A 26,564-nucleotide genomic window follows, 5' to 3' on the forward strand; every position below is an offset into this window, starting at 1 on the left:
CTTAGTGAGGGAAACTGAGAAAAGGAGAGGGATTTAGGGACTGGGAGGGAGGGAGGTAGCAGGGGGCGGAGAGGGAGTGGGGCAGCGGAGAGGGGAGGGAGGCACTGGGGGAGAGGGGCTATGGCTGGACAGCCAGCCCTGACTCCGACTGTTTGGGTTGGGTTTTTTCAGAGCAGAGAGAACTGATAAAAACCTATTAATGTCACAGGTCGGCTTAATTAACTCTGCAATGTCGGGCAGCATGGTGGCTCAGTGGGTTAGCACTGCAGTCTCACGGCGCTGAGGTCCCAGGTTCGATCCCGGCTCTGGGTCACTGTCTGTGTGGAGTTTGCACATTCTCCCCGTGTCTGCGTGGGTTTCGCCCCCACAACCCAAAGGTGTGCAGGGTAGGTGAATTGGCCACACTAAATTGGCCCTTAATTGGAAAAAATTAATTGGGTACTCTAAATTTAAAAAAAAAACAAACTCTGCAATGAAGTTACTGTGAAAATCCCCTAGTCGCCACATTCCGGCGTCTGTTCGGGGACACAGAGGGAGAATTCAGAATGTCCAAATTACCTAACAGCACGTCTTTGGGGATTTGTGGGAGGAAACCAGAGCACCCGGAGGAAACCCACGCGGACTGGGGGAGAGCGAGCAGACTCCGCACAGCCAGTGACCCAAGCTGGGAATCGAACCCTGGAGCTGTGATGCAACAGTGCTAACCACTGTGAGGGGGTACGATTGAGGGACCATGGACAGAATGGACAGGAACCACATCCCTTGGTGGAGGGGTCAATAACTGGGGGGCGGGGGGGGGGGGTTGAGGAAAAACCCAGAGGGTGGTGGGAATCTGTAACTCGCTGCCTGAAAGGACCCTCATCACATTTAGGAAGCATTTAGGTGGGCATTGAAACACCGTAGTGGGCATTGAAACACCGTAGTGTACATGGTTGTGGACAACGTGCTGGAAAATAGTATTGAGTAGATTGGTGCTTAATGGGTGGTGCAGACACGAAGGGAATCTTTCTGTCCTGTAAAACTCTCTACTTCCAATCATTATCCTCCTTGTCCACAGTGGGTAATATTCACCTGAGTTGATCATTTCATCGCTGTTTTTTGCTATTTCAGGTAAAGTCGGAGTGTTCAGCTTGAGGAGATCGGTGAAATCGTCATCATCTTCCGAGAATGAGGGCGAGGAAATACGAACAGTATGTGCTGTCAGATATCATCCACCACTACAACAACCTATTGTTTTGCAATTGGGGGTGGGACGAGGGGTTGAGTTGGTGGTTGCCAGTGAAGTTCATGTCCTGATAATGTTATCCTCAAAAAGTTCAAGTGGTATAAATGCTAATTCATTAAAAGATAGCTCATGATAAACATGAGTGCAGTGGTTCTTTCGTTAGCCACTGTGTTCTGGATGTGGTAATGCAAATCATCCTGCTCCTGACCAGTGATCACTGCAGTAACCCAGCACGCATACACACCAATACACATAAATGAGGACAGCAACAACAGTGCTGTGCATTCGTATAGTGCCTTTACTGTGGTAAAATGTTTCAAGGTCCTTCACCGACATTAATCTGCCTAAAAACTGACTTTGAGCTACATCGGGATATAGTAGGGCGTGACAAATAGTTTAGTAAAAAGAGGTAGCTTTTAAGGTGAATCTTGGAGGGGATGAAAGGTGGTGATGCTGTGCACTTTGCTGTGATTTCCCCCCCCCTGCAGTTGAATATCCTGTCCGGCGGCAGGAGGGGGCTGTAATCTGTTTCTATTCCACTGATGCCTGGATTTTACTACTATTATTTTTCAATTGTGGTGAAGCTTCTCCTCTGTTTCTTTTGCAGCCCACCAGCAAGTCGTTGCGAGCCCCATTGCAGGACGTTTTACCTCAGTGCAGTGCTCAGCGAGACCTGACGAACCTGATTAACAAGAAGCGCTCCGAGGCTGCGCCAGGGTCTAACCTGACACCATTGATGTGCAGGCTGCATTTGCAGGTAATTGAGGAGAATCTGGCATTGGAGCCAGAGCTGTGCTGGAGAGCTGTACGTGTCACTTGGGTCCAATGAGCAGGGCAACACCTTTTAAACATAGGAACATGAGTTGGTCATTGCAGCCCCCTCAAAGCTTTTTGCCACTCGATCAGATCGTTGCTGATCTGTATGTTGTCTAACCCCCTGATTCTACCCAGTAACTCGGGTGCATTTGCAGGAGATGCTTCAACAAGTCGATGCTTTAATGTTTATCTTTTGTGGCTCGATTGAGAAACTGATGTTGCCGCCAAGAGGAATACAACATGGAACTGACAGTCGTTTTGGATTTGCTGGTCTCGGTGATAATAGTCTGCTGTTTATGCTCCACTTGAGTCGCCTTCATCCTAACCCTCTAAGGGGGGCGCAGTGGTTAGCACGGCTACGTCACAATGCTCGAGACTCGGTTTCAATTCCAACCTTGGGTGGCTGTCTGTGTGGAGTTTACATGTTCTCGTGTCTGCGTGGGTTTCCTCGCACAGTCCAAAAATGTGCAGGTTAGGTGGATTGGCCATGCTAAATTGCCTCTTAGTGTCCAATTAGGTGGGGTTACGGGGATAGGGTGGGGGCCTGACCCGGTAGGGTACTCTTTCAGAGGGTTGGTGCAGACTCGATGGGCCAAATGGCCTCCTGCACTAGTTATTCTATGATTCCAATTGCTTTTTCCTCATTTTATATAACTTTGCCATAACTGCTTCAATACTATCTGCTTCAACCACTTTCTGTCCTCCACCAAGTCACCAGTTAATCTTAAAGTTAGAAAATGGAAAAGCAAAGTTGCACTTCTCGCTATCTCAGGAGACGCATAAATGCTTTACATCTAATGAAGTACCAGTCGCAGCCATCATGTAGGAAACACGCCAGCCAATTGCACACAGCAATCTTTATTATAATAGTAATCTTTATTGTCACAAGTAGCCTTGCATGAACACTGCAATGAAGTTACTGTGAAAATCCCCGAGTCGCCACATTCCGGCGCCTGTTCGGGTACACTGAGGGAGAATTCAGAATTCTCAGCCGGTATGGGAATTGAACTCGCGCTGCTGGCTTTGTTCTGCATCACAAACCAGCTGTCTAGCCCGCTGAGCTAAACCAGCCCCATGACATCATACAAAGAGGTGAACGGTGCTATAGAAATGCGAACCCTATATTCGCATTCCTAGTTATCTCTACCTGGTATGTTGCTGAGTGCAATTTCAGCTTTTGTTGTTGGAAAGGTCTCTGGTTTTCTCCTGAAAGTCTTTGCTCTGAATTTGCAGGATGAAGGCAGAGATTCCTTCCAGAAAATGTTGATGAAAAAGGATTGTGTTCGCGTTCCGCAGGCAAGGAGCCTGAGCTCGCTGGTGGCACGAACAGCTGAACCTGGACTTAACAACGCGCTTCCCAAGTTCACGCTAACGGAAGACAATGATTCAGTTCTGGTCCGTGTGCATGATGATGCAATTCAATGTCCTCTACAAAAGGGGGAGACAATCCCCATTGAAGCACAGGAGGATCACAAGCTGTCACTTGGTGACACCGCCATAGCATCAGGTCTGACACGACACACATCTTCAACCCTCGTTGAGACTGTAACTGAGCAGACCGCGACAAGCCCTGGGCCCAAGATGGTTGTGGGGAGCACTGTGCCCGCAAACCTAGAGATGGCAGGACAGCCAGATGCATTTCAGAGCAATTACCCAGGGGTTGTGACCGAGAATTCCTGGGATATCGTCCCTGAAATGGAGAGGAATGAAGGAAGTACAAAAATGTGGCATGCGAACCAGATATCAGTTGATGGACATTCCACGTCACTTGGCAGTGGGTCTGTGGGCATAGACGAGGAAAATTTGCCAGGGATAGAAGTGAGGCAGGCATGGCAATTGGAGGGTAGTGTACACACTGGGAATGTGAAGCAAGAAGATGCAAGACAGGTGGAGGTGGGTGTGCCGGGGTCTGGGCAGGTGGAGGCGCTAGTGACGGGGTCTGGGCAGGTGCAGGTGGGCGCGGCAGGGTCTGGGCAGGTGGAGGTGGGTGCATTGGGATCTGTGGAGGTGGGTGCGCCGGGCTCTGGGCAGGTGGAGGTGGGTGCACTGGGGTCTGGGCAGATGGAGGTGGGCGAGGCAGGGTCTCGGCAGGTGGAGGTGGGTGCATTGGAATCTGTGGAGGTGGGTGCGCCGGGCTCTGGGCAGGTGGAGGTGGGTGCGCTGGGGTCTGGGCAGGTGGAGGTGGGTGTGGCAGAGTCTGGGCAGGTGGAGGTGGGTGTGGCAGAGTCTGGGCAGGTGGAGGTGGGTGTGGCAGGGTCTGGGCAGGTGGAGGTGAGCGCGGAAGGGTCAGGGCAGGTGGAGGTGAGCGCGGCAGAGTCTGGGCAGGTGGAGGTGAGCACGGGAGAGTCTGGGCAGGTGGAGGTGGGTGCATTGGGATCTGTGGAGGTGGGTGCACCGGGCTCTGGGCAGGTGGAGGTGGGTGTGGCAGGGTCTGGGCAGGTGGAGGTGGGTGTGGGAGAGTCTGGGCAGGTGGAGGTGGGCGTGGGAGAGTCTGGGCAGGTGGAGGTGGGAGCGGCAGGGTCTGGGCAGGTCGAGGTGGGCGCGGCAGGGTCTGGGCAGGTGGAGGTGGGCGAGGCAGGGTCTGGGCAGGTGGAGGTGGGCGTGGGAGAGTCTGGGCAGGTGGAGGTGGGTGAGGCAGGGTCTGGGCAGGTGGAGGTGGGCGTGGGAGAGTCTGGGCAGGTGGAGGTGGGTGCGCTGGGCTCTGGACAGGTGGAGGTGGGTGCGCTGGGGTCTGGGCAGGTGGAGGTGGGTGAGGCAGAGTCTGGGCAGGTGGAGGTGGGCGCGGCAGGGTCTGGGCAGGTGGAGGTGGGCGCGCTGGGCTCTGGGCAGGTGGAGGTGGGTGAGGCAGAGTCTGGGCAGGTGGAGGTGGGTGTGGCAGAGTCTGGGCAGGTGGAGGTGGGTGCGCCGGGCTCTGGGCAGGTGGAGGTGGGCGAGGCAGGGTCTGGGCAGGTGGAGGTCGGTGCGCTGGGCTCTGGACAGGTGGAGGTGGGTGTGGCAGGGTCTGGGCAGGTGGAGGTGGGTGTGGGAGAGTCTGGGCAGATGGAGGTGGGTGTGGCAGAGTCTGGGGAGGTGGGTGTGGCAGAGTCTGGGCAGGTGGAGGTGGGTGCGCTGGGGTCTGGGCAGGTGGAGGTGGGTGCGGCCGGGTCTGGGCAGGTAGAGGTGGGTGTGGCAGGGTCTGGGCAGGTGGGTGTGGCAGGGTCTGGGCAGGTGGAGGTGGGTGTGGCAGGGTCTGGGCAGGTGGAGGTGGGTGTGGCAGGGTCTGGGCAGGTGGAGGTGGGTGTGGCAGGGTCTGGGCAGGTGGAGGTGGGTGTGGCAGGGTCTGGGCAGGTGGAGGTGGGTGTGGCAGGGTCTGGGCAGGTGGAGGTGGGTGTCGCAGGGTCTGGGCAGGTAGAGGTGGGTGTGGCAGGGTCTGGGCAGGTGGAGGTGGGCGAGGCAGGGTCTGGGCAGGTGGAGGTGGGTGTGGCAGAGTCTGGGCAGGTGGAGGTGGGTGTGGCAGAGTCTGGGCAGGTGGAGGTGGGTGTTCTGGGGGCTGGGTTGATGGAGGCGGGTGAAACTCCCATGCTTGCCTCACAGCCATGTGCCTTGATGTGCCTCACACATACTGGGTCCCTACAAACACCCAAAGACACCTGGAGACTGCTGGCAGAAGCAATGGGCAGGAACCGTGTCACCTATCAAGAAGTTGGCACAGCGATTACCCCCGTGGGAACACACTGTACCTCGACTTGTATGACCCCTGTCTACCTGGCCGAGACAGAAGTCAATACGACTGGGTCGGAGGATGTCGGCAGTGAAGTGACTGACAGTGCGGTGCTCACAGATTCTCTACTCTGGAAGTAAGTTGAGAGAAACATTTAGTGGTTAATTCACTGGACCCCGTAATCCAGAGAATGAGAGTTTGATTGTCCACTGATTTAGAATTTAGAACAGTACAGCACAGAACAGGCCCTTCGGCCCTCGATGTTGTGCCGAGCAATGATCACCCCACTCAAACTCACGTATCCACCCTATACCCGTAACCCAACAACCCCCCCTCCCCTTAACCTTACTTATTAGAACACTACGGGCAATTTAGCATGGCCAATCCACCTAACCCGCACATCTTTGGACTGTGGGAGGAAACCGGAGCACCCGGAGGAAACCCACGCACACACGGGGAGGACGTGCAGACTCCGCACAGACAGTGACCCAGCCGGGAACCGAACCTGGGACCCTGGAGCTGTGAAGCATTGATGCTAACCACCATGCTACCGTGCTGCCCACATGATGATTTAAAATTTTGTATTTGTTTTTAAAATTCTGAAAGAGGGCCGCACGAAGGTGCAGGGGCTAGCACTGCTGCCTCAGGGTGCCGAGGACCCGGGTTAGCACTGCTGCCTCAGGGTGCCGTGGACCCGGGTTAGCACTGCTGCTTCAGGGTGCCGAGGACACGGGCTAGCACTGCTGCCTCAGGGTGCCGAGGACACGGGCTAGCTCTGCTGCCTCAGGGTGCCGAGGACCCGGGTTAGCACTGCTGCCTCACGGTGCTGAGGACCCGGGTTAGCACTGCTACCTCACGGTGCCGAGGACCCGGGCTAGCACTGCTGCCTCACGGTGCCGAGGACCCGGGTTAGCACTGCTGCCTCAGGGTGCCGAGGACCCGGGTTAGCACTGCTGCCTCAGGGTGCCGAGGACCCGGGTTCGATCCCGGCTCTGGGTCACTGTCCGTGTGGTGTTTGCACATTCTCCCCGTGTCTGCGTGGGTCTCACCCCCACAACCCAAAGATGTGCAGGGTAGGTGGATTGGCCGCGCTGAATTACCCCTTCATTGGAAAACCATAAGTGTGTACTCCAAAATTTATTTATTTTTTCATTCTCAATGTAACCAGTTGGTTTCAGGAAGGGACTGTGAAGTTGGTGAGTGTCGTTAAAAGCCCAACTGGTTCACAACTGACCTTTCAGCAACCTGATTGAAAGCACTGCTCACTCCATCGTGAATCTGCCCCATCACCTCCGTACAGTCTGGCTGGATAGTAAATACGAGCCTCACCAGTCACACCCACATCCTGAGAGTGAATTTAAAAACATTGGTAATTTTATAATCCCCTCCAAATGATTCCATGCCCATCTTGAATGTGCAGTTTGAGGGTCCTCGGGTGAACAGCGTTTCGTGCTGCATATTGAAAGACTAGTGGGGGGGTGTTTTATATTCAAACTATCATCCCCACCGTTATTCATTCCTGGCATATCAGCACCATTGGTTTGGCCACCATTCATTGCCCATCCTTAATTGCCCTTGAAAGGCCTGCTCCAGACTCCAAGTTTAGCTCTGTTCTCTACCCACAGATGCTGTCAGACCTGCTGAGGTTTTCCAGAATTTTCTGTTTTTGTTGCCCTTGAAGGAGTGCCTTCTTGAACAGCTGCAGTCCGAGGTGTAGGTACACCCCTAATGCTGTTAGGGAGGGAGTTTCTAAGATTTTGACCCAGTGACAGTGAAGGAACGGCCGATTATACTAAAGTTAGGGTGGTGAGTGACTTGGAGAGGCCTGCCGGAGGTTCAAGTGTCTGCTGCCTTTGTCGTGGTTTTATGCTGTCTAAGGAGCCTTGGTGAGTTTCTGCAGTGCATCTTGTAGATGGTACACACGGCTACCAGTGTGCATTGGTAGTGGAGAGAGTGGGTGGCACCCCATCACAAACAATCAAGCGGGGCTGCTTTGTCCTGGGTGGTGTCGAGCTTCTTGAGTGTTGTTGGAGCTGCGCTCACCCAGGCAAGTGGGGAGTATTCCATCACACTCCTGACTTGTGCCTTGAAGATGGGGGGGGGGGGGGGGTGTTAGGGGCTGAGTTACTCACTGCTTCTGGCTTGTCTGATCAATGGTAACCCCCCCAGTATGTTGGCAGTGGGGATTCAGTGATCATTATGCCATTGAATGTCATGGGGCAAAGGTTAGATTCTCTTTTGCTGGTGATTGCCACCATTGCCTGGCATTTGTGTGGCATGAGTGTTATTTGCCTCATGTCGGCCCCATGTACTGGTCAGCCCCATGTACTGGTCAATGTGTATGTGTCACAAGGTACATTTTCTGGACTACACCAATCTTTGGGCCCCAAACCAGAAGCACGTGTGTGTGCGCACGTCAATACTAATGGCTGTGGGTGTGTTTTCTATATCAAACTTAGTGTTCGTGTCTTGCTCCTTATTTGGGTATCATCGTTGTGTCAGAAATGGCAGTCAGGGCAGCACGGTGGCTCAGTGGGTTAGCCCTGCAGCCTCACGGCACCGAGGTCCCAGGTTCGATCCCGGCTCTGGGTCACTGTCTGTGTGGAGTTTACACATTCTCCCCGTGTTTGCGTGGGTTTCGCCCCCACAACCAAAAGGATGTGCAGGGTAGGTGGATTGGCCACGCTAAATAGCCCCTTAATTGGGGAAAAAAGGAATTGTGTACTCTAAATTTGGAGAAAAAAATGGCAGACGAGAGCTTTGCTCGCTCCTGTTTCCCTGTCCCTACAGTATTATTCTCCCACTCTTTGGAGGGATTCCATTGTCTTGATTGATCAATGCCTCATGGTGTTCTCTACTAGAAGAACCAGGGTTTTGATCATTGCTGCTGCCTGGTGCTTTGACCCTGCAGGGGCGAGTTAGTTGCCGTTAATGTGTTTTTGAATCTGTTTTCCATAGTTTTTCTCGGGAAGCTCTGGAGTCAGTTCCCAGGGAAGATCTGGAACGTCGACTCGAAACGGCCCTGCTCATCAACGAGGTCCTGTCCAGCCAGCTGAATGACCTGTCTAAGAGTAAGGGAGTTGGACTACGGGCTGGGCCAGCGGATCAGAGGGAGACGTTCACCCAAACTGACAGTTCCCAGACCCCCGAGGTAACGATCCATTTCCCCGGGGTTTCTCTGAGATGGGGTGGATATCCCGATGGAGATCCGTCTTTGGCGTTTGGTTGGAAATTGAATTAATAGAATTGATAATAGCAAGTGTTTATGCTCCACATGAACCTCCTCCCACTCCTCTTCATCTGACTCAATCATTGTATTTTTCTATTCCTTTTTTCCTTGAGTTTGTCTAACTTCGCCTGTTTCTCAAATCTTGCACAAGTGCCAGGCAATGACCATCACCGACAAGAGAGGATCTAACTATCACCTTTGACATTCAATGGCATTACCATCGCTGAGTCCCCCAAATCATATATGTCAAACTCAAGGCCCGCGGGCCAAATCCGGCCCACGGTTGAATTATCTTTGGCCCGCGAGATAATATCTAATTACTTTTTTTTTTAATTTTAATTTTTTTTTAAATTTAGATTAGCCAATTATTTTTTCCAATTAAGGGGCAATTTAGCGTGGCCAATCCACCCACTCTGCACATTTTTGGGTTGTGGGGGCGAAACCCACGCAGACACGGGGAGAACGTGCAAACTCCACACGGACAGTAACCCAGAGCCGGGATCGAACCTGGGACCTCAGCGCCGTGAGGCGGTTGTGCTAACCACTAGGCCACCGTGCTGCCCTAATAATATCTAATTACTATTAAAGCTGGCCCCAGCAATTGAAGCGCCTATGGCGTATGATATGGCTGATGCCGAGTTTATTCAGGTATAGTGTGAATCACAAAGTGTTGGCCTGTGGAAAAATGTTTTCATTAGAAATTATTCTGGAAAAGCTCCAGATAAAGCAATAAGAAATAAATGCAACAATTTTTTTTATTTATTTAATATTTAATGTTGTTTTTATAGGCAATAACCTAAACTTTATTAGTTCCAGGTTCAATAAGTTCATTTCAATAAGTTTTGCAAAAAAACATTGAACCAGTCCGGCCCTCGACTTGTCCCGATTTTTAAATTTTGGCCCACGGTGTATTTGAGTTTGACACCCCTGCCCCAAATCAACATTCTGGGGGTTGCCATTGATCAGAAATTGAACTGGACTAGCCATATTAATTCTGTGGCTACCGGGGCAGGTCAAAGGTGGAATCCTGCAGCGAATAACTCGCCTCCTGACCCCCCCCCCCAAGCCTGTCCACCATCTACAAAGCACAAGTCAGGAGTGTAATGGAATACTCTCCATTTCCCTGGATGAATGTAGCTCCAACAACACTAAACCAGCCCCACTTGATTGCTCCCCCTTCCACATACATTCAAACCCTCCACCACTGACGAACAGATGGCAGCTGTGTGTACCATCAACAAGATGCACTGCAGGATCTCACCAAGATTCCATGGACAACACCGTCCAATCCCATGATCACTACCATCTAGAAGGACAAGAGCAGATACCTAGGAACCCCACCACCTGCATGTTCCCCTCCAATTCACTCACCATCCTGACTTGGGAATATGTCGCTGCTCCTTCACTGTCGCTGGGCTGACGTCTTGGAACTCCCTCCCTAACAGCACTGTGGATGTATCTACACCTGAAGGACTGCAGCAGTTCAAGTAGGCAACTGACCACCTTCTGAAGGTCAAATCGGGATGGGCAATAAATCCTGGCCTGACCTGTGATGCCCACATCTCGTAAAAATGAAATTAAAAAAAAAAACTTACACGTTACAATTCATACAGGCTCACATGCTACCTTATTGGCAGTCTCAATTGGGCCGGAGGCATTTGCTCACTGTGTAGGCTTGACCCTGAAATGGAGCCTTCGAAGCTACCCTGCAAGATAGTGGCTGCCCTGATCTGATCTTTGTTTGCTCTGCATCTCACATTCTCACAAATGGGCCAAAGTCCACCAATTTTAGACCTGAAAAGTGTCCCGTCTACCTTCAGTTACCCCGGTAATGTAAAGGATCTAGCCATTTCATGCTGCGGCTGTGCAGTGTGCAACCTGAGTGGTGTTTTCCACAACAAGATGCTGCCGTCCAGCCAAATAGATATTCTCCCCACCACACAAATGAGTAATTTTAATGCTCGGTCCCAACGTCTGGCAGATTGGATCAAACAACATGTCTCTTCAGCTGTTCAAGTAGGCAGTATTGATTTATACTAACCAGCTCGTTGTGGCTAAATTTAGACTATCATGTCTGATCTTGGATGTTATTCTGTGATTGGGCAGCACTTGCTACTAACGACCAGTTTAAGATGATCTGTTGAAGTCGAAAGGAGCCACTTATGCGTGCTGGAAGCTGCATATATTCGTACACAAGGGCCTGTCCTTTCCTTGCGTTTTTTTGGATTAAACATTAGCTCCCTTGTGTATTCACCATGTCTGACTTGCATATCTATCGGCACCCCTTTTTTCATGCAGTATACATTGTTCCCTTTTAAATTTGGTATTCTTGCATCTGTCCTGTTGAGTGCATGACAAAAAGCTTTGACAGCATTGTCTTTCTTAAGGGACTGGTTTAGCACAAAGGGCTAAACAGCTGGCTTGTAATGCGGAACAAGGCCAGCAGCGCGGGTTCAATTCCCGTACCGGCCTCCCCGAACAGGCGCTGGAATGTGGCGACTAGGGGCTTTTCACAGTAACTTCATTGAAGCCTACTTGTGACAATAAGCGATTACTATTATTATTCTTTTTTTCCAGCAATGCTCACATTTTGTACTGCCAAGCCACTATTATCCAGATTCCCCTTAAATATATCTGTAGTAATCAGCTCAACCTTTCAGTGTGGGAGTGAGTTCCACATTCTCATCACTCTAGGTAAAGACGTTTCTCTTGAATTCCCTGTGGGATTTATTGGTGACCGTCTTTTATTGATGGCCTCTAGTTCTGGACTGTACCACAAGTAGAAATATTGTCTGCACTGTCAAACCCTCTTATATCCTCTGTGGTACAGTGGTTAGCACTGCTGGCTCACGGCGCTGAGGACCCGGGTTTGATCCCCGACCCGGGTCGCTGTCCGTGCGGAGTTTGCACATTCTCCCCGTGTTTGCGTAGGTTTCCCCCCACAAGCCAAAGATGTACAGGGCAGGTGGATTGGCCACGCTAAATTCCCATACCAGCCTCCTGAACAGGTGCCGGAATGTGGCGACTAGGGGCATTTCACAGTAACTTCATTTGAAGCCTACTTGTGACAATAAGTGATTTTCATTTCATTTCAAATTGCCCCTTAATTGGAAATAAATTTATTTATTTTTTAAAACCCTCTCTTGTATCACCCCTCTGTCTCCTCTTTTCTACAGAAATGTGTCCTGGTCTGTTCTATCTATCTTGACAGGGTTGACATGTTTGCTCTAATATCGACTGTTTACATCATTTTCCAGTTGAGCTTCAACTCTTTTCAAGTTTAAAAACCCAATAAACACCAGACAGTGACTGGGAATTAAAAATGTGTTGTGTGTGTTGACAGGTCGAGGATCGTTACTGCAGCCTGTATCTGCAGCATGCAAGCAGAGTGCGAGAGCTGGAGTTCAGCCTGGAGCAGTACCAGCAGCTTCACAGTAAAATTTATAACGTCCGGGGACAGCAAGTAAGTAACAACGAGTGCTTGGCTGTTTCTGCTCGTTTTTATGGAGGCAACATTGCTGATTTGAGAAACTAACATTTGTCTGACTATGCGTCTGCCTCTCGTACCTGTGTCGTGTTGCTAAATGTATTCAGTTCCATCTCCTTGCTAATGTTCAGATCTTTCTGTGACTCCCTTGGCAGAACTTGCTGGTTGAAGATGTTGAGGAATATCTGGCCAGTGCAGATGAAACTTATGAGGAAATGAAGAACCAGCAAGCGCGAATGCATGAGCAGGTGAGCAGCTCAACGGAGTTGATCTTCAACTTGGTCCTGTCCCTCGCCCATAGGGACATAGTTCTTGAAAGGAAAAAGCTGAGGGGTGATCTTATTGTGTTCGTTCAATCCTGAAAAGGTTTTGATAGGATAGGTGGTGGTCAGTGATAGCTTGCTCTATGGTCTACAGAGCAGCCATGGTCCCCGCACTGTTGCTTCACAGCGACAGGGTTTCAGGTTTGATTCCCTGCTTGGGTCACTGTCTGTGTGGAGTCTGCATGTTCTCCCCGTGTCTGCGTGGGTTTCCTCCGGGTGCTCCGGTTTCCTCCCACAAGTCCCCAAAGACATGCTGTTAGGTGAATTGGACATTGTGAATTTTCCCTCTGTGTACCCGAACAGGCGCCAGATGTGGCGGCGAGGGGATTTTCACAGTAACTTCATTGCAGTGTTAATGTAAGCCAACTTGTGACAATAAGATTATACATGGACAATGTACAACAGACACCTCGAATCCCTGGAGAGATATCACCAACATTGCTCTGCAACATCTTGGAAATCCACTGGCAGGATATGAGTGCCCCAATATCGAGGCACTGGTCACGCTCGACCAGCTGCAATGGGCAGGTCACACTGCCCGCATGCCCAACACAAGACTCCCAAAACAAATACTGTACTCCGAGCTCTGCAATGGCAAGCGATCACCAGGAGGGCAGGGGAAACGCTACAAGGACGCTCTGAAAGCATCTAAATAAATGCAAACCACCCCCCCCACCGACACGTGGGAATCACTTGCCTTAGAACACAACCTGGACAAGAAGCATCCGTGAGTGTCACCGGGTGGATCAGGTGGAAGCCAAGTGTAAGCAGAGGAAAGGGCACGCAGAATTCAGAGCATCCCCCCCCCCCCCCCCCCCCCCCCCCCCCCCCCCCAAAACCTACCTTATCGATCTCCACCATTCCCACCTGTGGCAGCGTCTACGGCTCCAGGATTGGTGTACCACAGAACCCACCCCCACTGAAGAGAAAGCAAGTTATCCTCGACCCTGAGGGACTGTCGAAAGAAGACGCTGCTGTTATAAAGAATTTTTTAAAATATAAATTTAGAGTACCCAATTCATTTTTTCCAATTAAGGGGCAATTTAGCGTGGCCAATCCACCTACTCTGCACATCTTTTGGTTGTGGGGGTGAAACCCACGCAGACCCGGGGAGAATGTGCAAATTCCACACGGAGTGTGACCCAGAGCCGGGATCGAACCTGGGACATCGGCGCCATGAGGCAGCAGTGCTAACCATTGAGTCACCGTGCTGCCCTCCTGTTTATAAGGAATTGAGTTTGAACTTTGAAATTCATCCTCTGGATGTGTGCATCGCTGGCTAGGCCAGCAATTATTGCCCATCCCTAATTGCCCTTCAGAAGGTGGTGGTGAGCTGCCTTGAACTGTTGCAGACCATGTGGTGTAGGTACACCCATGGTGCTGTTGGGGAGGGAGTTCCAGGATTTTGACCCAGCGACAGTGAAGACATTTTGAGATATTTACAAGTCAGGATGGTGAGTGAATTGAGGGGGAACTTGGGGTGATGTTCCCCTTGTATCTGCTCTCCTTCCTTCCAGAGAACATGGGTTTGGAATTTGCTGTTGAACCTTGGTGAATCCCTGCAGTGCATTTTGTAGATGGTACACACGGCTGCCACTGTGCATCAGTGCTGCGCGAGTGAATATTTAAGTTGGAGGAAGGGGTAGCAAACAAGTGGTTGTTGGAGCTACACTCATCCAAGTAAGTGCACCCAGGCAAGTGGTGGATATTCCATCACACTCCTGACTTGTGCCTTGTAGATGGTGGACAGGCTTTGGGGAGTCAGGAGGTGAGTTACTCGCTGCAGGATTCTGAGCCTCTGACCTGCTCTGGTAGCCACAGTATTTACATGGCTGGGTCCAGTTCAGTTTCTGGTCAATGGTAACCACCAGAATGTCATGGGGAGATGTTTAGATTCACCATTGGAGATGATCCAATGAGATGATCATTGCCCAGCACTAACGTGGAATGTGGCATCACCCAAGCCTGTTGTCCAGATCTTGCTGCGTGTGGCCACGGACAGTGCTTTGTTACCTGAGGAGCTGTGAATGGAACCAAACTCTGCACAAAACATCCTCCTGATGGAGAGAGTGTCACTGGTACGTACAGGCTGTGGAATGACCTGCTCTAACTCCACAACTAGTGCAGTTTGCAACCACCCATTGGAGCAGTGAATCAGGAACAGCACATCCATCAGATCAGCACGGTAGCATAGTGGTTAGCACAAATGCTTCACAACTCCAGGGTCCCAGGTTCGATTCCCGGCTAGGGTCACTGTCTGTGCGGAGTCTGCACGTTCTCCCCGTGTGTGCGTGGGTTTCCTCCGGGTGCTCCGGTTTCCTCCCACAGTCCAAAGATGTGCAGGTTAGTTGGATTGGCCGTGCTAAATTGCCCTTAGTGTCCAAAATTGCCCTTAGTGTTGTGTGGGGTTACTGGGTTATGGGGATGAGGTGGAGGTGTTGGTTTGGATAGGGTGCTCTTTCCAAGAGCCGGTGCAGACCCGATGGGCCGAATGGCCTCCTTCTGTACTGTAAATTCTATGAGAAACTCGGCACCTGTCCTCTGATTAGAAAAAAATATTTTGTTGTTTTGTTCTGAATGTGGCCTTTTCTGCACAGCTGAAAAATGCCCGAGATCTGGCCCGCCAGAGTACCAACCAACTCCAAACCATCACCCAAGCAACGGCGAGGGCTCTGGAAGAGCAAACCGGACTGAGAAATCGAGCAGATGACGCTGAATGGAAGACGGCAAATGTGAGTGCTTGTTTGTTCTGACCAAGCTCCATTAACTGTCACTTTGAATTAAAACTGGAGTAAATTGCCATAAACCAGCATGTTAAACAAAAATAATTCATTAGCGGGTGGCACAGTGGTTATGAAAAAATGAATTGAAAATCGCTTATTGTCACGAGTAGGCTTCAATGAAGTTACTGTGAAAAGCCCCTAGTCGCCACATTCCGGCGCCTGTTTGGGGAGGCTGGTACGGGAATTGAACCGTGCTGCTGGCCTGCCTTGGTCTGCTTTCAAAGCCAGCTATTTAGCCCAGTATGCTAAACCAGCCCCTCATGACACCGAGGTCCCAGGTTCGATCCCGGCTCTGGGTCACTGTCCGTGTGGAGTTTGCACATTCTCCCCGTGTCTGCGTGGGTTTCGCCCCCCCACAACCCAAAGATGTGCCGGGTAGGTGGATTGGCAACGCTAAATTGCCCCTTAATTGGAACTTTAAAAAATATATATAATTCATTAACCTCTGGTGTTGCTATAGAGACCGATTTAGGAATATTAATTTTAGCAGCCACGTTGAAAAATAACACTTTTCCTCTTGGCACACACATGAACAAATGACCCATACATGTCGTACTGATGTGACCAACTATGGTCTCTATTACTCACTTTCAAATAGCATCAGAAATGCAATTAGTTGAATCTGGATTCCCAGCTCTGTGGCTAACGTATTGCGGCAACACGGGTTTAACCCTGGGGTAGATTGGTGGATACTTATTGCAGGACAGTGTGGGCATTGTATCTGCCGGTGGTACTATATAGAGCTACTCCAGTTAAACGTTAATTCTCTGCTCTGCGGGCACTTGCCTACTCCCTAATGCACAGCCCATTATGTATACGTCATAAACCTGCACAGCAGAGGAGGCTATTTGACCCATCTTCTTGATGCTGGCTGTGCTTGAGGGAGCTAGCCAATGAGTCACAATGCTCCCTGTTCTTTCACCATAGCTATGAAAGTTTCTCCTTTTCAAGTATTTATCCAGTGTGGCCTTGTCTTGATTTTTGCTGTAATCATTCCCATGATAAAGCACAGAAGGAGGCCATTCAACCCATCCTGTCTGTGCTGGCTCTCTGAAGGAACAATTCACCGAGTCTCACTCTCCTGCCTTCTCTCCCTCGACCTACAAATTCTTCATTTTCAGATAACCTGTTCCTTGATTGATTCACCACCACTAACGCAGCCAGTGCATTCCAGTTTCTAACCACTAGCTGCTTGATAATGTTGCAATTGCTTTTGCCAATTATCTTAAACCTGTGCCCTCTGGTCTCAAAACTTCCTCCAGTTACAATGGTTTCTCCCTATCCATTCTGTCCAGATCAATCTGAACATCTTTATCTGGGCGTTCTTGTTCATAAGTCACTGAAAGCTAACAGGCAAGTGCAGGAAGCAATGTTGATCTTTAAAGAAGCACGGTAGCATAGTGGTTAGCACAAATGCTTCACAGCTCCAGGGTCCCAGGTTCGAATCCTGGTTTGTGTGGAGTTTGCACGTTCTCCCCGTGTGTGCGTGGGTTTCTTCCGGGTGCTCCGGTTTCCTCCCACAGTCCAAAGATGTGCAGGATAGGTGGATTGGCCATGCTAAATTGCCCTCGGGGTCCAAATTGCCCTTAGTATTGGGTGGGATTACTGGGTTGTGGGGATAGGGTGGAGGTATGGGCTTGGGTAAGGTGCTCTTTCCAAGAGCCGGTGCAGACTCGATGGGCCGAATGGCCTCCTTCAACACTGTAAATTCTATGAAATAAAGAAGTCTTGCCAGAATGATGTTGAGCCTTGGTGAATCTGCACCTGCAGTATTGTGCACCTCCTTCTTTGAGGAAGGAGAACTATGTTTGTCATAGAGGAAGTGCAGTGGAGGTTCACTCTATTAATTCAGGGGTTGGTGGGATTGTTTTATGAGGAGACGGGGCCTGTAATCTCCAGCGTTTAGAAGGATGAGAGGTGATCTCAAACAAAGTTTACAAAATCCTTAAGGGGCTCGACAAGGTAGATGCAGAAAGAGTGTTTGCCCTGACTGTGGGAATCCAGACCAGGGGACAGAATGAGGGGTAAGCCATTTCGGATCTATCTGCACCTGCATCCACTTTAGAAATGTACCTTTTCTATTGCTTGTTCTCATTCTTCCAACCAAAATGAATAACTTTGTAATTTTTTGTATTAAATTTCATCTGCCGCTTATCTGCCCGTTCCACCAACTGGTCTGTCTTTTTGAAGTTCTACACTCTCCTCCTCGCAGTTCAGAATTTTGTATCATCTGCAAATTTTGAAAATGCCTGTACACTACCGAGGTCTAGGACATTAATATATATATCAGGAAGCGCAGGAGTCTGGTGGCACTGTGGAGCAGTGGTTTGCACTGCTGCCTCATGGCCCCAGGTCACTGTCCGTGTGGAGTTTGCACATTCTCCCCGTCTCTGTGGGTCTCACCCCTACAACCCAGTAGATGTGCAGGGTAGGTGGTCTGGCCACACTAAATTGCCCCTTGATTGGAAGTTTTTTTTAAAAAAGGAACAACGGGGGTCCAAGTTGGGGAACTCCACGTCAAACCTTCCTCCAGTCCAAAAAAGCAACCATTAACCACTACTGTTTCCTGTCACCCAGCCAATTTTGTGCTTGTTGCTGTTGCCCCTTTTGCATGAGCTCTAATGTTTCTCAAGTCTGTTGGTGACACTCCCAACGCCTTTTGGAACTCCATGTACACCACATCACATCAACAGCATTGCCCTCATCAACCCTCTGGTACCTCATCAAACTCCAGCAAGGTAAACACTATTTTCCCTTAAACCCATGTTGACTTTCCTTAACCACATTTGCCTATTTGACTATTAATTTTGGTCCCAAATTATTGTCCCTAGATGGTTCCCCACCACGGAGGGTAATCACAGAGGGCAGCACAGTGGTTAGCACTGTTGCTTAACAGCTCCAGGATCCAAAGTTCGATTCCCGGCTTGGGCCACTGTCTGTGCGGGGTCTGCACGTTCTCCCCCTGTCTGCGTGGGTTTCCTCCCACAATCCAAAAATGTGCAGGTTAGGTGGATTGGCCATGATAAATTGCCCTTGGTGTCCAAAAAGGTTGGGTGGGGTTACTGGGTTATGGGGCTAAGCTGGAGGCGTGGGCTTAAATATGGTGCTCTTTCCAAGGGCCGGTGCTGACTCGATGGGCTGAATGGCCCCCTCCTGCACTGTAAATTTTATGAAACTAACTGGACTTATCTTTGCACCCTTTTATGAACAAGGGTGCAACATTTTGCAATTCTCTCGCCCACTGGTACCACCCTGAAGAGGGTTTAATGTATTTTTAATGACACTGTGCTGGGATTTTTCCTGTTTAACAGCCTCTGCTGTGGCAATATAGGCAGCATCTCCCATCACGATCTTTTAATTGGGGTGGGGCTCTGATTTAATGCTATTTACCATCATCCCCTCGGTTTAATGCCCTGGCTTGCATTCAAATGTGCCGTGTATAAATGTGCCGTGTATAAATGTATGTTTTTGTGGCCCAGATGCAACAAGAGTTGGAACAAACTGCCTACGAACTCCGTGATGCGCGGGACAAAGTGAAACGATTGGACTGTGAGAACCTGCAGCTGAAATCTGGTAGGTTGGGAGATGGGACAGTGCTGTCAACTCTCCAGTTGGAAGATTTTTGATTAAATCTCACATCAAATACAAAACTTCATTTTTTTAATCAATCTAGTTAATGGAATGTAGGAGTCGCTAGCTAGACCAGCATTAAGTTGCCAATACCTAACTGCCCTTGACGGCAAGGTAGGGGATAAGCCACATTTCTTGACTAGCAGTCCATGTGGTGTAGGTACACCCACAGTGCTGTTAGTGAGGGAGTTACAGGACAGTAAAGGAATGGCGATATTATTCCAAGTCCGGGCGGTGTGTGATTTGAAGGGGAACCTGCAGGTGGTGGTGTTCACATACATCTGCTGCCCTCGTCTTTTTTGGTGATCGAGGTCACCGGTTTGGAAGGAATGCAGTGCTAGGGGAGTGCAGCACTGTTCCAGCTTTTGTTTCTTGAATGGAACATTAAACCAATGTCGTGTCTGCTTGGGACCGTTCACCTCGGAGAGGAGAAGGCTAAGAGGAGATTTGATGGAGATGTTCAAAATCATGAATGGGAAGGGGTCAAGTGATGTGAATGCGGGCTGTGTTTGTTCAAGACTGAGTGATGGTTCACAGAGGTGGGTTCAGTTGATCCTTGATTGATTTGGGCGGCACGGTAGCACAGTGGTCAGCACTGCTGCCTCACAGCCCCAATGATCTGGATTTGTTCCGGCCTCGGGTCACTGTCTGTGTGGAATCTGCATGTCTCCCCGTGCTCTGGTTTTCTCCCACAGTCCAAAGCTGGTGGATTGGCCATGCTATATTGCCCCTTGGTGTCCAAAAGGTTAGGCAGGGGTTGTGGGGATGGGGTTGCGAATTGGGTCTGGCTGGGGTCTGGGTCGGTGCAGACTCGATGGGCTAAATGGCAGCCCCCTGCACCATGGGGATTCTGTGTTTGTTGATTGTTCCGAGACCAATCTGGTGTTTTTCCCTCGAGGGTTTTTTTTCATTCTTCTCTTCATCTGGGTGAGCAGTGTGCTGGTGCTTCGAGGGTCCACTGGGGTGGGGGTTGAGATTTATTATTGTCACATGTATTAGTATACAGTGAAAAGTATTGTTTCTTGCATGCTGTACAGACGACGCGTACCATACATGGGGGAGGAAGGAGAGACTGCAGAATATAATGTTACAGTTATAGCAAGGTGTAGAGAAAAGATCAACTTAATGAGGTAGAGGTTTTTAATACGAGGTAATAAGGGTTCCCCTTTATTCTACCCAAAATCATAGACTTTACAGTGCAGAAGGAGGCCATTCAGCCCATCGAGTCTGCACCGGTCCTTGGAAAGAGCACCCCACTTAAGCCCACGCCTCCACCCTATCCCGGTACCCAGTAACCCTACCTAACCTTTTTGGACACTCGGGACAATTTAGCATGGCCAATCCACCTAATCTGCACATCTTTGGACTGTGGGAGGAAACCGGAGCACCCGGAGGAAACCCACGCAGACACTGGGAGAACGTGCAGACTCCGCACAGACAGTGACCCAAGCCGGGAATCGAACCTGGGACCCAGCGAGTTGTGAAGCAACTGTGCTAACCACTGTGCTACCATGCTGCACGGTGAGGGAGTTGTTGCCTACATTCCTCCCACTAGCCCCCAAGGGTACCCAATTGTGATGTCTTGACGATTCTTCTGTTCGGTGATGGGTCTTCCTGGTTGAGGCTGGAATAACCTTTGTTTTGTCCAGTAACAGTGGTGGAGGTGCAGTGTCCAGGGTGTAGTTAAGGAGGTGCAGGACTGGCTGGGGTATGTATTTTGGGATGTGCTGGAGGTCCTCGGTGCTGACTTTGTATTGGAATGTGCTGTGCTGGGCCAGGTCGTTGCTGCGGCTGGTTTCCTGTTGTCCCCTGGAGTTTGGGATATCCCTTCTCGAAGGTTCTTATTAGGGAGGACTCTTCTGTGCACAGGGCCTGGGGTTGAGCAGAGTCCTCCACTTTGGTTGATACCCTGTTGCCCTCTCCGTGCGGCCGGGACGCTTTTTTATTTGATTGAGCAGGTTTTTTTTCTTTTTCTCATTAATGAGGGTGGGCGTGTGCCTGGGGAATACGAACTCATGGATTGGGGCCTGACCCTTTGTTAACCTGTAATCCATTCCTGGTAATTCCTAGTCCCTGTTGTTGGGAGGCGTAAATGGTACTGATCATCGTGCGAATATATAGCTGTCCCCTCTAATTGTTTGGAATGATGTTGGTTCTGTATTGGGCTTGAAGACTGGGGTTATGTTGAGCTTGGTGATATATATGTAACATCCCTTTATAACTGGGCTTCCCGCAAAACATCTGCTTTTAATGGGTGGGTATAGAGAATCCACGATTGGTTCCTGCAGGGATACAGACGGGTCTGGTATCCGAGGAAAGGAGGTTGTGGTGGGTCGTTGGTGCCTCCTGCTGCTGGAATTGAGGGAGATGTATAATGGTGCGTGCCCGAACATGGCGGCAAATGTTTATCCTGAACATTTGTAATTTCAAACAGTGGCCGCTTGGGAAGGTGTGCACCATTTAACCAACTTTCCATGGTTTTATCCTGTTTCTCCCTTCTTCACTGGTGGGGTTATTCGAGGTATTGAATTATGCCTAATGATTGTATTGAGCCAGTTGTACTGCTGTTCTCCTGAACCCTCTCTGTATTCATTTTTTAAAAATAAATTTAGAGTACCCAATTATTGTTTCCAATTAAGGGGCAATTTAGTGTGGCCAACCTACCTATCCTGCACATCTTTGGGTTGTGGGGGTGAAACCCACACAGACACGGGGAGAATGCGCAAACTCCATATGGACAGTGACCCAGGGCCGGGATTCGAACCCGGGTCCTCAGCGCCGTAGGCAGCAATGCTAACCACTGTGCCACCGTGCTGCCCTCCCTCTCTGCATTCGTGGAACCCTTTCTTGCGATGCTGGACTATTTCTGTGGTTTGGTGTTTGTTAAATTGTAAAACTGGAAGTCTGGAATGTACAGCCTAGACATATGGGGGAAGCATGTTGAATGGAGGCATTCCAGCGGATGTTCAGGAATACGGGAAAAGGCAGGTGAATGGGACATCCAAGTCATTAAGCTTGTTTCGGGAGTTGGTACAGATATGATGGGCAGAATGGCCTCCTCCTGTGAATAATTCCGTGAAGAGCAGCCCGTCTTTTCCAGTGTTGTGACCGATGTTTATCTCCCAGCCTTCTTGGCTATAAAACAGACAATCTGTTTGGTCATTCCCACTTTTCTGACTGGGATCCGTGTGTGTAAATTGACTGTCCTGTTTCCTACACACCAACAGTGGCTAACTTCACAAATAACTTTTTTAAAGCTGTTCAGGGGCTTCGGGATACCCTGAACAGCAAGTTCCTTGTCTTTCAAATTATTTCTGGATGCTACTGATGAAATATATGCCAATGGTGGGCTGGGCACAATGGTGGTAGAATCGCTATTTGGCAGTAGGGAGGATTGGTGAGTGTGAAATGGAATCGGAAGTTGACTGTTAATTTCCATGACCTCAGTGGAACTGTGCAGTGTGTGAAACATTGAAGTCGATTCACTGTCTCACGATCCACCTACTTCCAAAGATCAATTGCCCCTTCTGCCTCCCTCCCTCTCGCCCCTACAGGTGATGAACAAAACGTAGCTCTCCACTTTACCCAGTTAATAAACTGGGCTGCACATGGATGAGTGATGGAAGTCAGCTCAGCCCCAGGATATCTCTCTCTCTCGCTCTCTCTCTCTGTTGGACACGGCAGAGACAATCCCTCACAAACCACTGAGTAGTTAACACTTTGATATCCATTTCAGGGTTGGAATCCATGACTGATCAGCTAGCCAAGGTACAGGAGGAACGAGACAAGCTGATGAAGGAGAACAGCAGGTACTTTGTGGAGCTGGCCACGATAGAGGCCTCACTGAAACTCTCCGAGGCAGCACTAGCTGAGACGACAGAGAAGTGAGTCAGTTTTGTCACTTGAGGTGCAGTTGCCTGTTTGCTTCTATGATTTGGTTATACAACAGTAACTATTCATGGCTGTAACTGTGTGAATATCTTCCTTGCCCTGCTCTAGGTTGCAGACCTGCGAAGCACACAATAAGAAGCTGGCAGACACTCTAAAGGAGAATGTGAAAAGGTAATAATGTGCAGAGTGGTTGGCACGTTTGCCGATGTAAGCCACTGCTCTTCATTGGCTCAATCTAAACTAGGGGTCACTGTTTAAAAATAAGGGGTCATCTGTTTAAGGCAAATGAGAATCTTTCTCTGAGGGTGCTGAGTCTTTGGAACTTCCTCCCTCCAAAGGTCTTGGACGCCAAGTCTTTGAATATTTAAGGCAGAGCTAGACAGGTTATTGATAAGCAGCTGAGAATGTGGGGTTGAGGTTACAGTCAGATCAGCTGTAATCTTATTTTTTTAAAAATCATTTTTATTCAAGTTTTCAAAATTTTTTACCAACAAGAACAGAAAGAAATCAGAACAGTAAACCCCCCCCCCCCCCCCATACACTGTTGCTGACCATTACCTAACGCTCTGCCAGGAAGTTTAGAAACGGTAAACGGTTGCCACCGCCGGAAGAACCCTTGCACCGACCCCCTTAAGGCAAATTTGATCTTCTCCAGTTTGATGAACCCAGCCATATCGTTGACCCAAGATTCTTCGCCCGGGGGCCTCGCATCTTTCCACTGTAGGAGAATCCTGCGCCGGGCTACCATGGACACAAAGGCCAGAATACCGGCCTCTTTCGCCTCCTGCACTCCCGGCTCCACTGCTACCCCAAATATTGCGAGCCCCCATCCCGGCTCCACCCTGGAACCAACCACCCTTGACAGCGTCTCCGTGACGCCCCATTAAAAACCCTCCAGCGCAGGGCACGCCCAGAACATGTGGGTATGGTTTTCTGGGCTCCCCGAACACCTGACACACCTGTCCTCTCCCCCAAAGAACCGGCTCAGCCTTGCCCCAGTCATGTGTGCCCTATGCAGCATCTCAAATTGAATTAAGCTGAGCCTCGCGCAAGAGGAGGAGGAATTCACCCTCCCCGAGGCATCCGCCCACATCCCCTCGTCGATCTCCTCTCCCAGCTCCTCCTCCCACTTACCTTTCAGCTCTTCCACCGAGGTCTCCTCCCCCTCCTGCATCACTTGATAGGTCGCCGAGATCCTCCCCTCTCCAACACGCGTTTCCGAGAGCACCCTGTCCTGAACCCCTCTTAACGGCAACAGTGGAAACTCCGCCGCCTGACAAACGCCCTTACCTGCATGTATCTGAAGGTGTTCCCCGGGGGGAGGCCAAACCTCCCCTCCAGCTAGCTGTGATCTTATTGAATGACACTCGGTGCTGCGTGGCCTCCTGCCCACGATTCACATGTTTGTGAGACCAGCTTGTGTATGGAACTGAACCAAAGACACTGAAGGTGCTTGAATAGAAAGTGGGGGGGGGGGGTGTTGTATTCAATACTGGACATTTGTGGGCAGCACGGTAGCATGGTGGTTAGCATAAATGCTTCACAGCTCCAGGGTCCCAGGTTCGATTCCCGGCTGGGTCACTGTCTGTGCGGAGTCTGCACGTCCTCCCCGTGTGTGCGTGGGTTTCCTCCGGGTGCTCCAGTTTCCTCCCACAGTCCAAAGATGTGTGGGTTAGGTGGATTGGCCATGATAAATTGCCCGTAGTGTCCTAAAAAAAAAAGTCAGGTTAAGGTGGGGGGGTTGTTGGGTTACGGGTATAGGGTGGATACGTGGGTTTGAGTAGGGTGATCATTGCTCGGCACAACATTGAGGGCCGAAGGGCCTGTTCTGTGCTGTACTGTTCTATGTACAACTCAGCAGGAATATATTGGCCTAGGTGGGGGTACAACATAGATTCACCAGAATGATACCTGCAGCTAAGAGGATTAAATTATGAGGGCAATTACTAGGCTTAAAGGATCTAATTAGTAGCATCTGTGATGATTAAAATATTCAGTAGGGTAGATTGGGGGGGCGGGGGGGGGAGCAGTTTCCTCTTGTTTAGAACAAGGGCCGATAACCTTAAAATGAGAGGCAGGCTGTCCAGGGGTGATGTCCGGGGGCAGTACTTCACGGAAATGTGGAACCTACTTCCCCAAACAATTGAGAATGGGGGTCAATTGCAAATTTCATATAAGCGGCAGGTTCTATACTTCAGTCATCTCTTCTGTGTTTTTTTTTATTGACTTCTAATTGGTGTGCTGTGTTCTTCCCTCAGTCTGGAGGAGGCTGTGGATAAACTGCTGCAGGAGAAGGAATTTATGTTGTCGTCTCAGGCTGAGGTCACCGACCTAACCACAGCACTGACACTTAAAGATGCAGAGCTACAAGAACTCTTCGACACCCGGGCTGAGGCTGCACTAATCTCGGACTATAACAAGGTAAATGGGAAACAGCCAAAGTGTGGCGAATGGCTGTGGGTTGCTTGGGAAGGCAGATATACAATGTATTGTATGTCAATAGCGGTGTGAAGCTTCATACTTGGGCAGGGCCAGGCAGTGAGACCTGTTAATGCCTGAACCCTTGCTGAGTGGCTGTGAAAATCGAGGGGACTGGACTGTGAAACCCTTCCTAAAGGAGGAAGGTGAGCAACACATTGAGATATTTTGATATTTGAGGCATGGTAACCCGTGTGATGGTACAGCTCGGTTTTGGAGGCATGCAGTGTTACTGATGATCAGAGTTGGTTTGGGGGCTGAGTGGGGGATGTTGAGATAATGGGTGTGAGAGCCGAGAGTTGGCAGGGATCCTGAGGAGTCCAGTGTTTGACTGGTGACCGCAGCAGCCACAGGTAGGTGATTCAATGAAGGACGCTGAGAATAAAAGAGGGGAATGGAACTGATTGGATTGGCCGAGAGCCATCATGGATTGATGGGCCGAATAGCTTCCTCCTCTGACAATGACTCTGGCTCAGTGAACAATGGCGTGTTCTTCCCCTTCCCCCTAAATTTTATATATTTTTTATTTGACTAAATGACAAGATTGCAAACTCTCAGCAGGGGGCTATTGGGACTAATCAGTATCTGGATTTGGATCTCTCCCCCCCCCCCCCCCCCCCCCCCCCCCCAACCCCCACAATGTCCTTTGAGATGAGCTCCTGCCATTTTTAGACTGACCTACTTCTGGATTGCACTCCAGAGCGACAGCCGGAATCTCTGGAGCTTCTCCTGGGAAACTAGGTTATGCTCCAATTATTGGCACAGATGAGCTTTCAGAAACTCGCAGCCCCTTCAGACATCGCTCAAAGTGCAAATGACTGGACTGGTTGTCGGCAGCTGATAAACACCCTCTTGTACTCTGCTTTCCGCTTGTTGTTTCAAAGCCATTGTTGCTGAAATATTTTTCTGTGTCTCGCACAAGATTTTGCTCTGCGTCAAACTTCACCTCGCACAAGGTCGATTTGTCACAGTGCACTGTGCATTCTTTATCTTGGGTTAGGT

The 26,564-nt window shown here is 50.0% G+C and overlaps 2 protein-coding genes across 2 annotated transcripts in view; both read left to right on the plus strand.

Moving 5' to 3' along the window:
- The window catches only part of LOC119974355, a 6,244-nt gene extending 812 nt beyond the window's left edge, over nt 1-5,432 (plus strand). The window contains exons 2-6 of the mRNA XM_038813126.1: nt 1,111-1,190; nt 1,833-1,982; nt 3,275-4,186; nt 4,751-5,056; nt 5,418-5,432. Of these exons, the coding sequence (XP_038669054.1) occupies nt 1,111-1,190; nt 1,833-1,982; nt 3,275-4,186; nt 4,751-5,056; nt 5,418-5,432 (1,463 nt within the window). The remainder of the gene's footprint in view (nt 1-1,110; nt 1,191-1,832; nt 1,983-3,274; nt 4,187-4,750; nt 5,057-5,417) is intronic.
- Nucleotides 5,433-5,450: 18 nt separating this feature from the next.
- Nucleotides 5,451-26,564, plus strand: part of LOC119975162 (sperm-associated antigen 5-like) — a 47,016-nt gene continuing 25,902 nt past the window's right edge. Inside the window, exons 1-9 of the mRNA XM_038814747.1 lie at nt 5,451-5,877; nt 8,700-8,892; nt 12,314-12,433; nt 12,613-12,705; nt 15,378-15,512; nt 19,043-19,136; nt 22,930-23,077; nt 23,193-23,255; nt 25,343-25,505. Coding sequence (XP_038670675.1) covers nt 5,579-5,877; nt 8,700-8,892; nt 12,314-12,433; nt 12,613-12,705; nt 15,378-15,512; nt 19,043-19,136; nt 22,930-23,077; nt 23,193-23,255; nt 25,343-25,505 — 1,308 coding nt within the window. The 5' untranslated portion in view covers nt 5,451-5,578. The remainder of the gene's footprint in view (nt 5,878-8,699; nt 8,893-12,313; nt 12,434-12,612; nt 12,706-15,377; nt 15,513-19,042; nt 19,137-22,929; nt 23,078-23,192; nt 23,256-25,342; nt 25,506-26,564) is intronic.

The sequence above is a fragment of the Scyliorhinus canicula genome, chromosome 12 (assembly GCF_902713615.1).
Source record: "Scyliorhinus canicula chromosome 12, sScyCan1.1, whole genome shotgun sequence".
NCBI classification, from domain to species: Eukaryota; Metazoa; Chordata; class Chondrichthyes; order Carcharhiniformes; family Scyliorhinidae; genus Scyliorhinus; species Scyliorhinus canicula.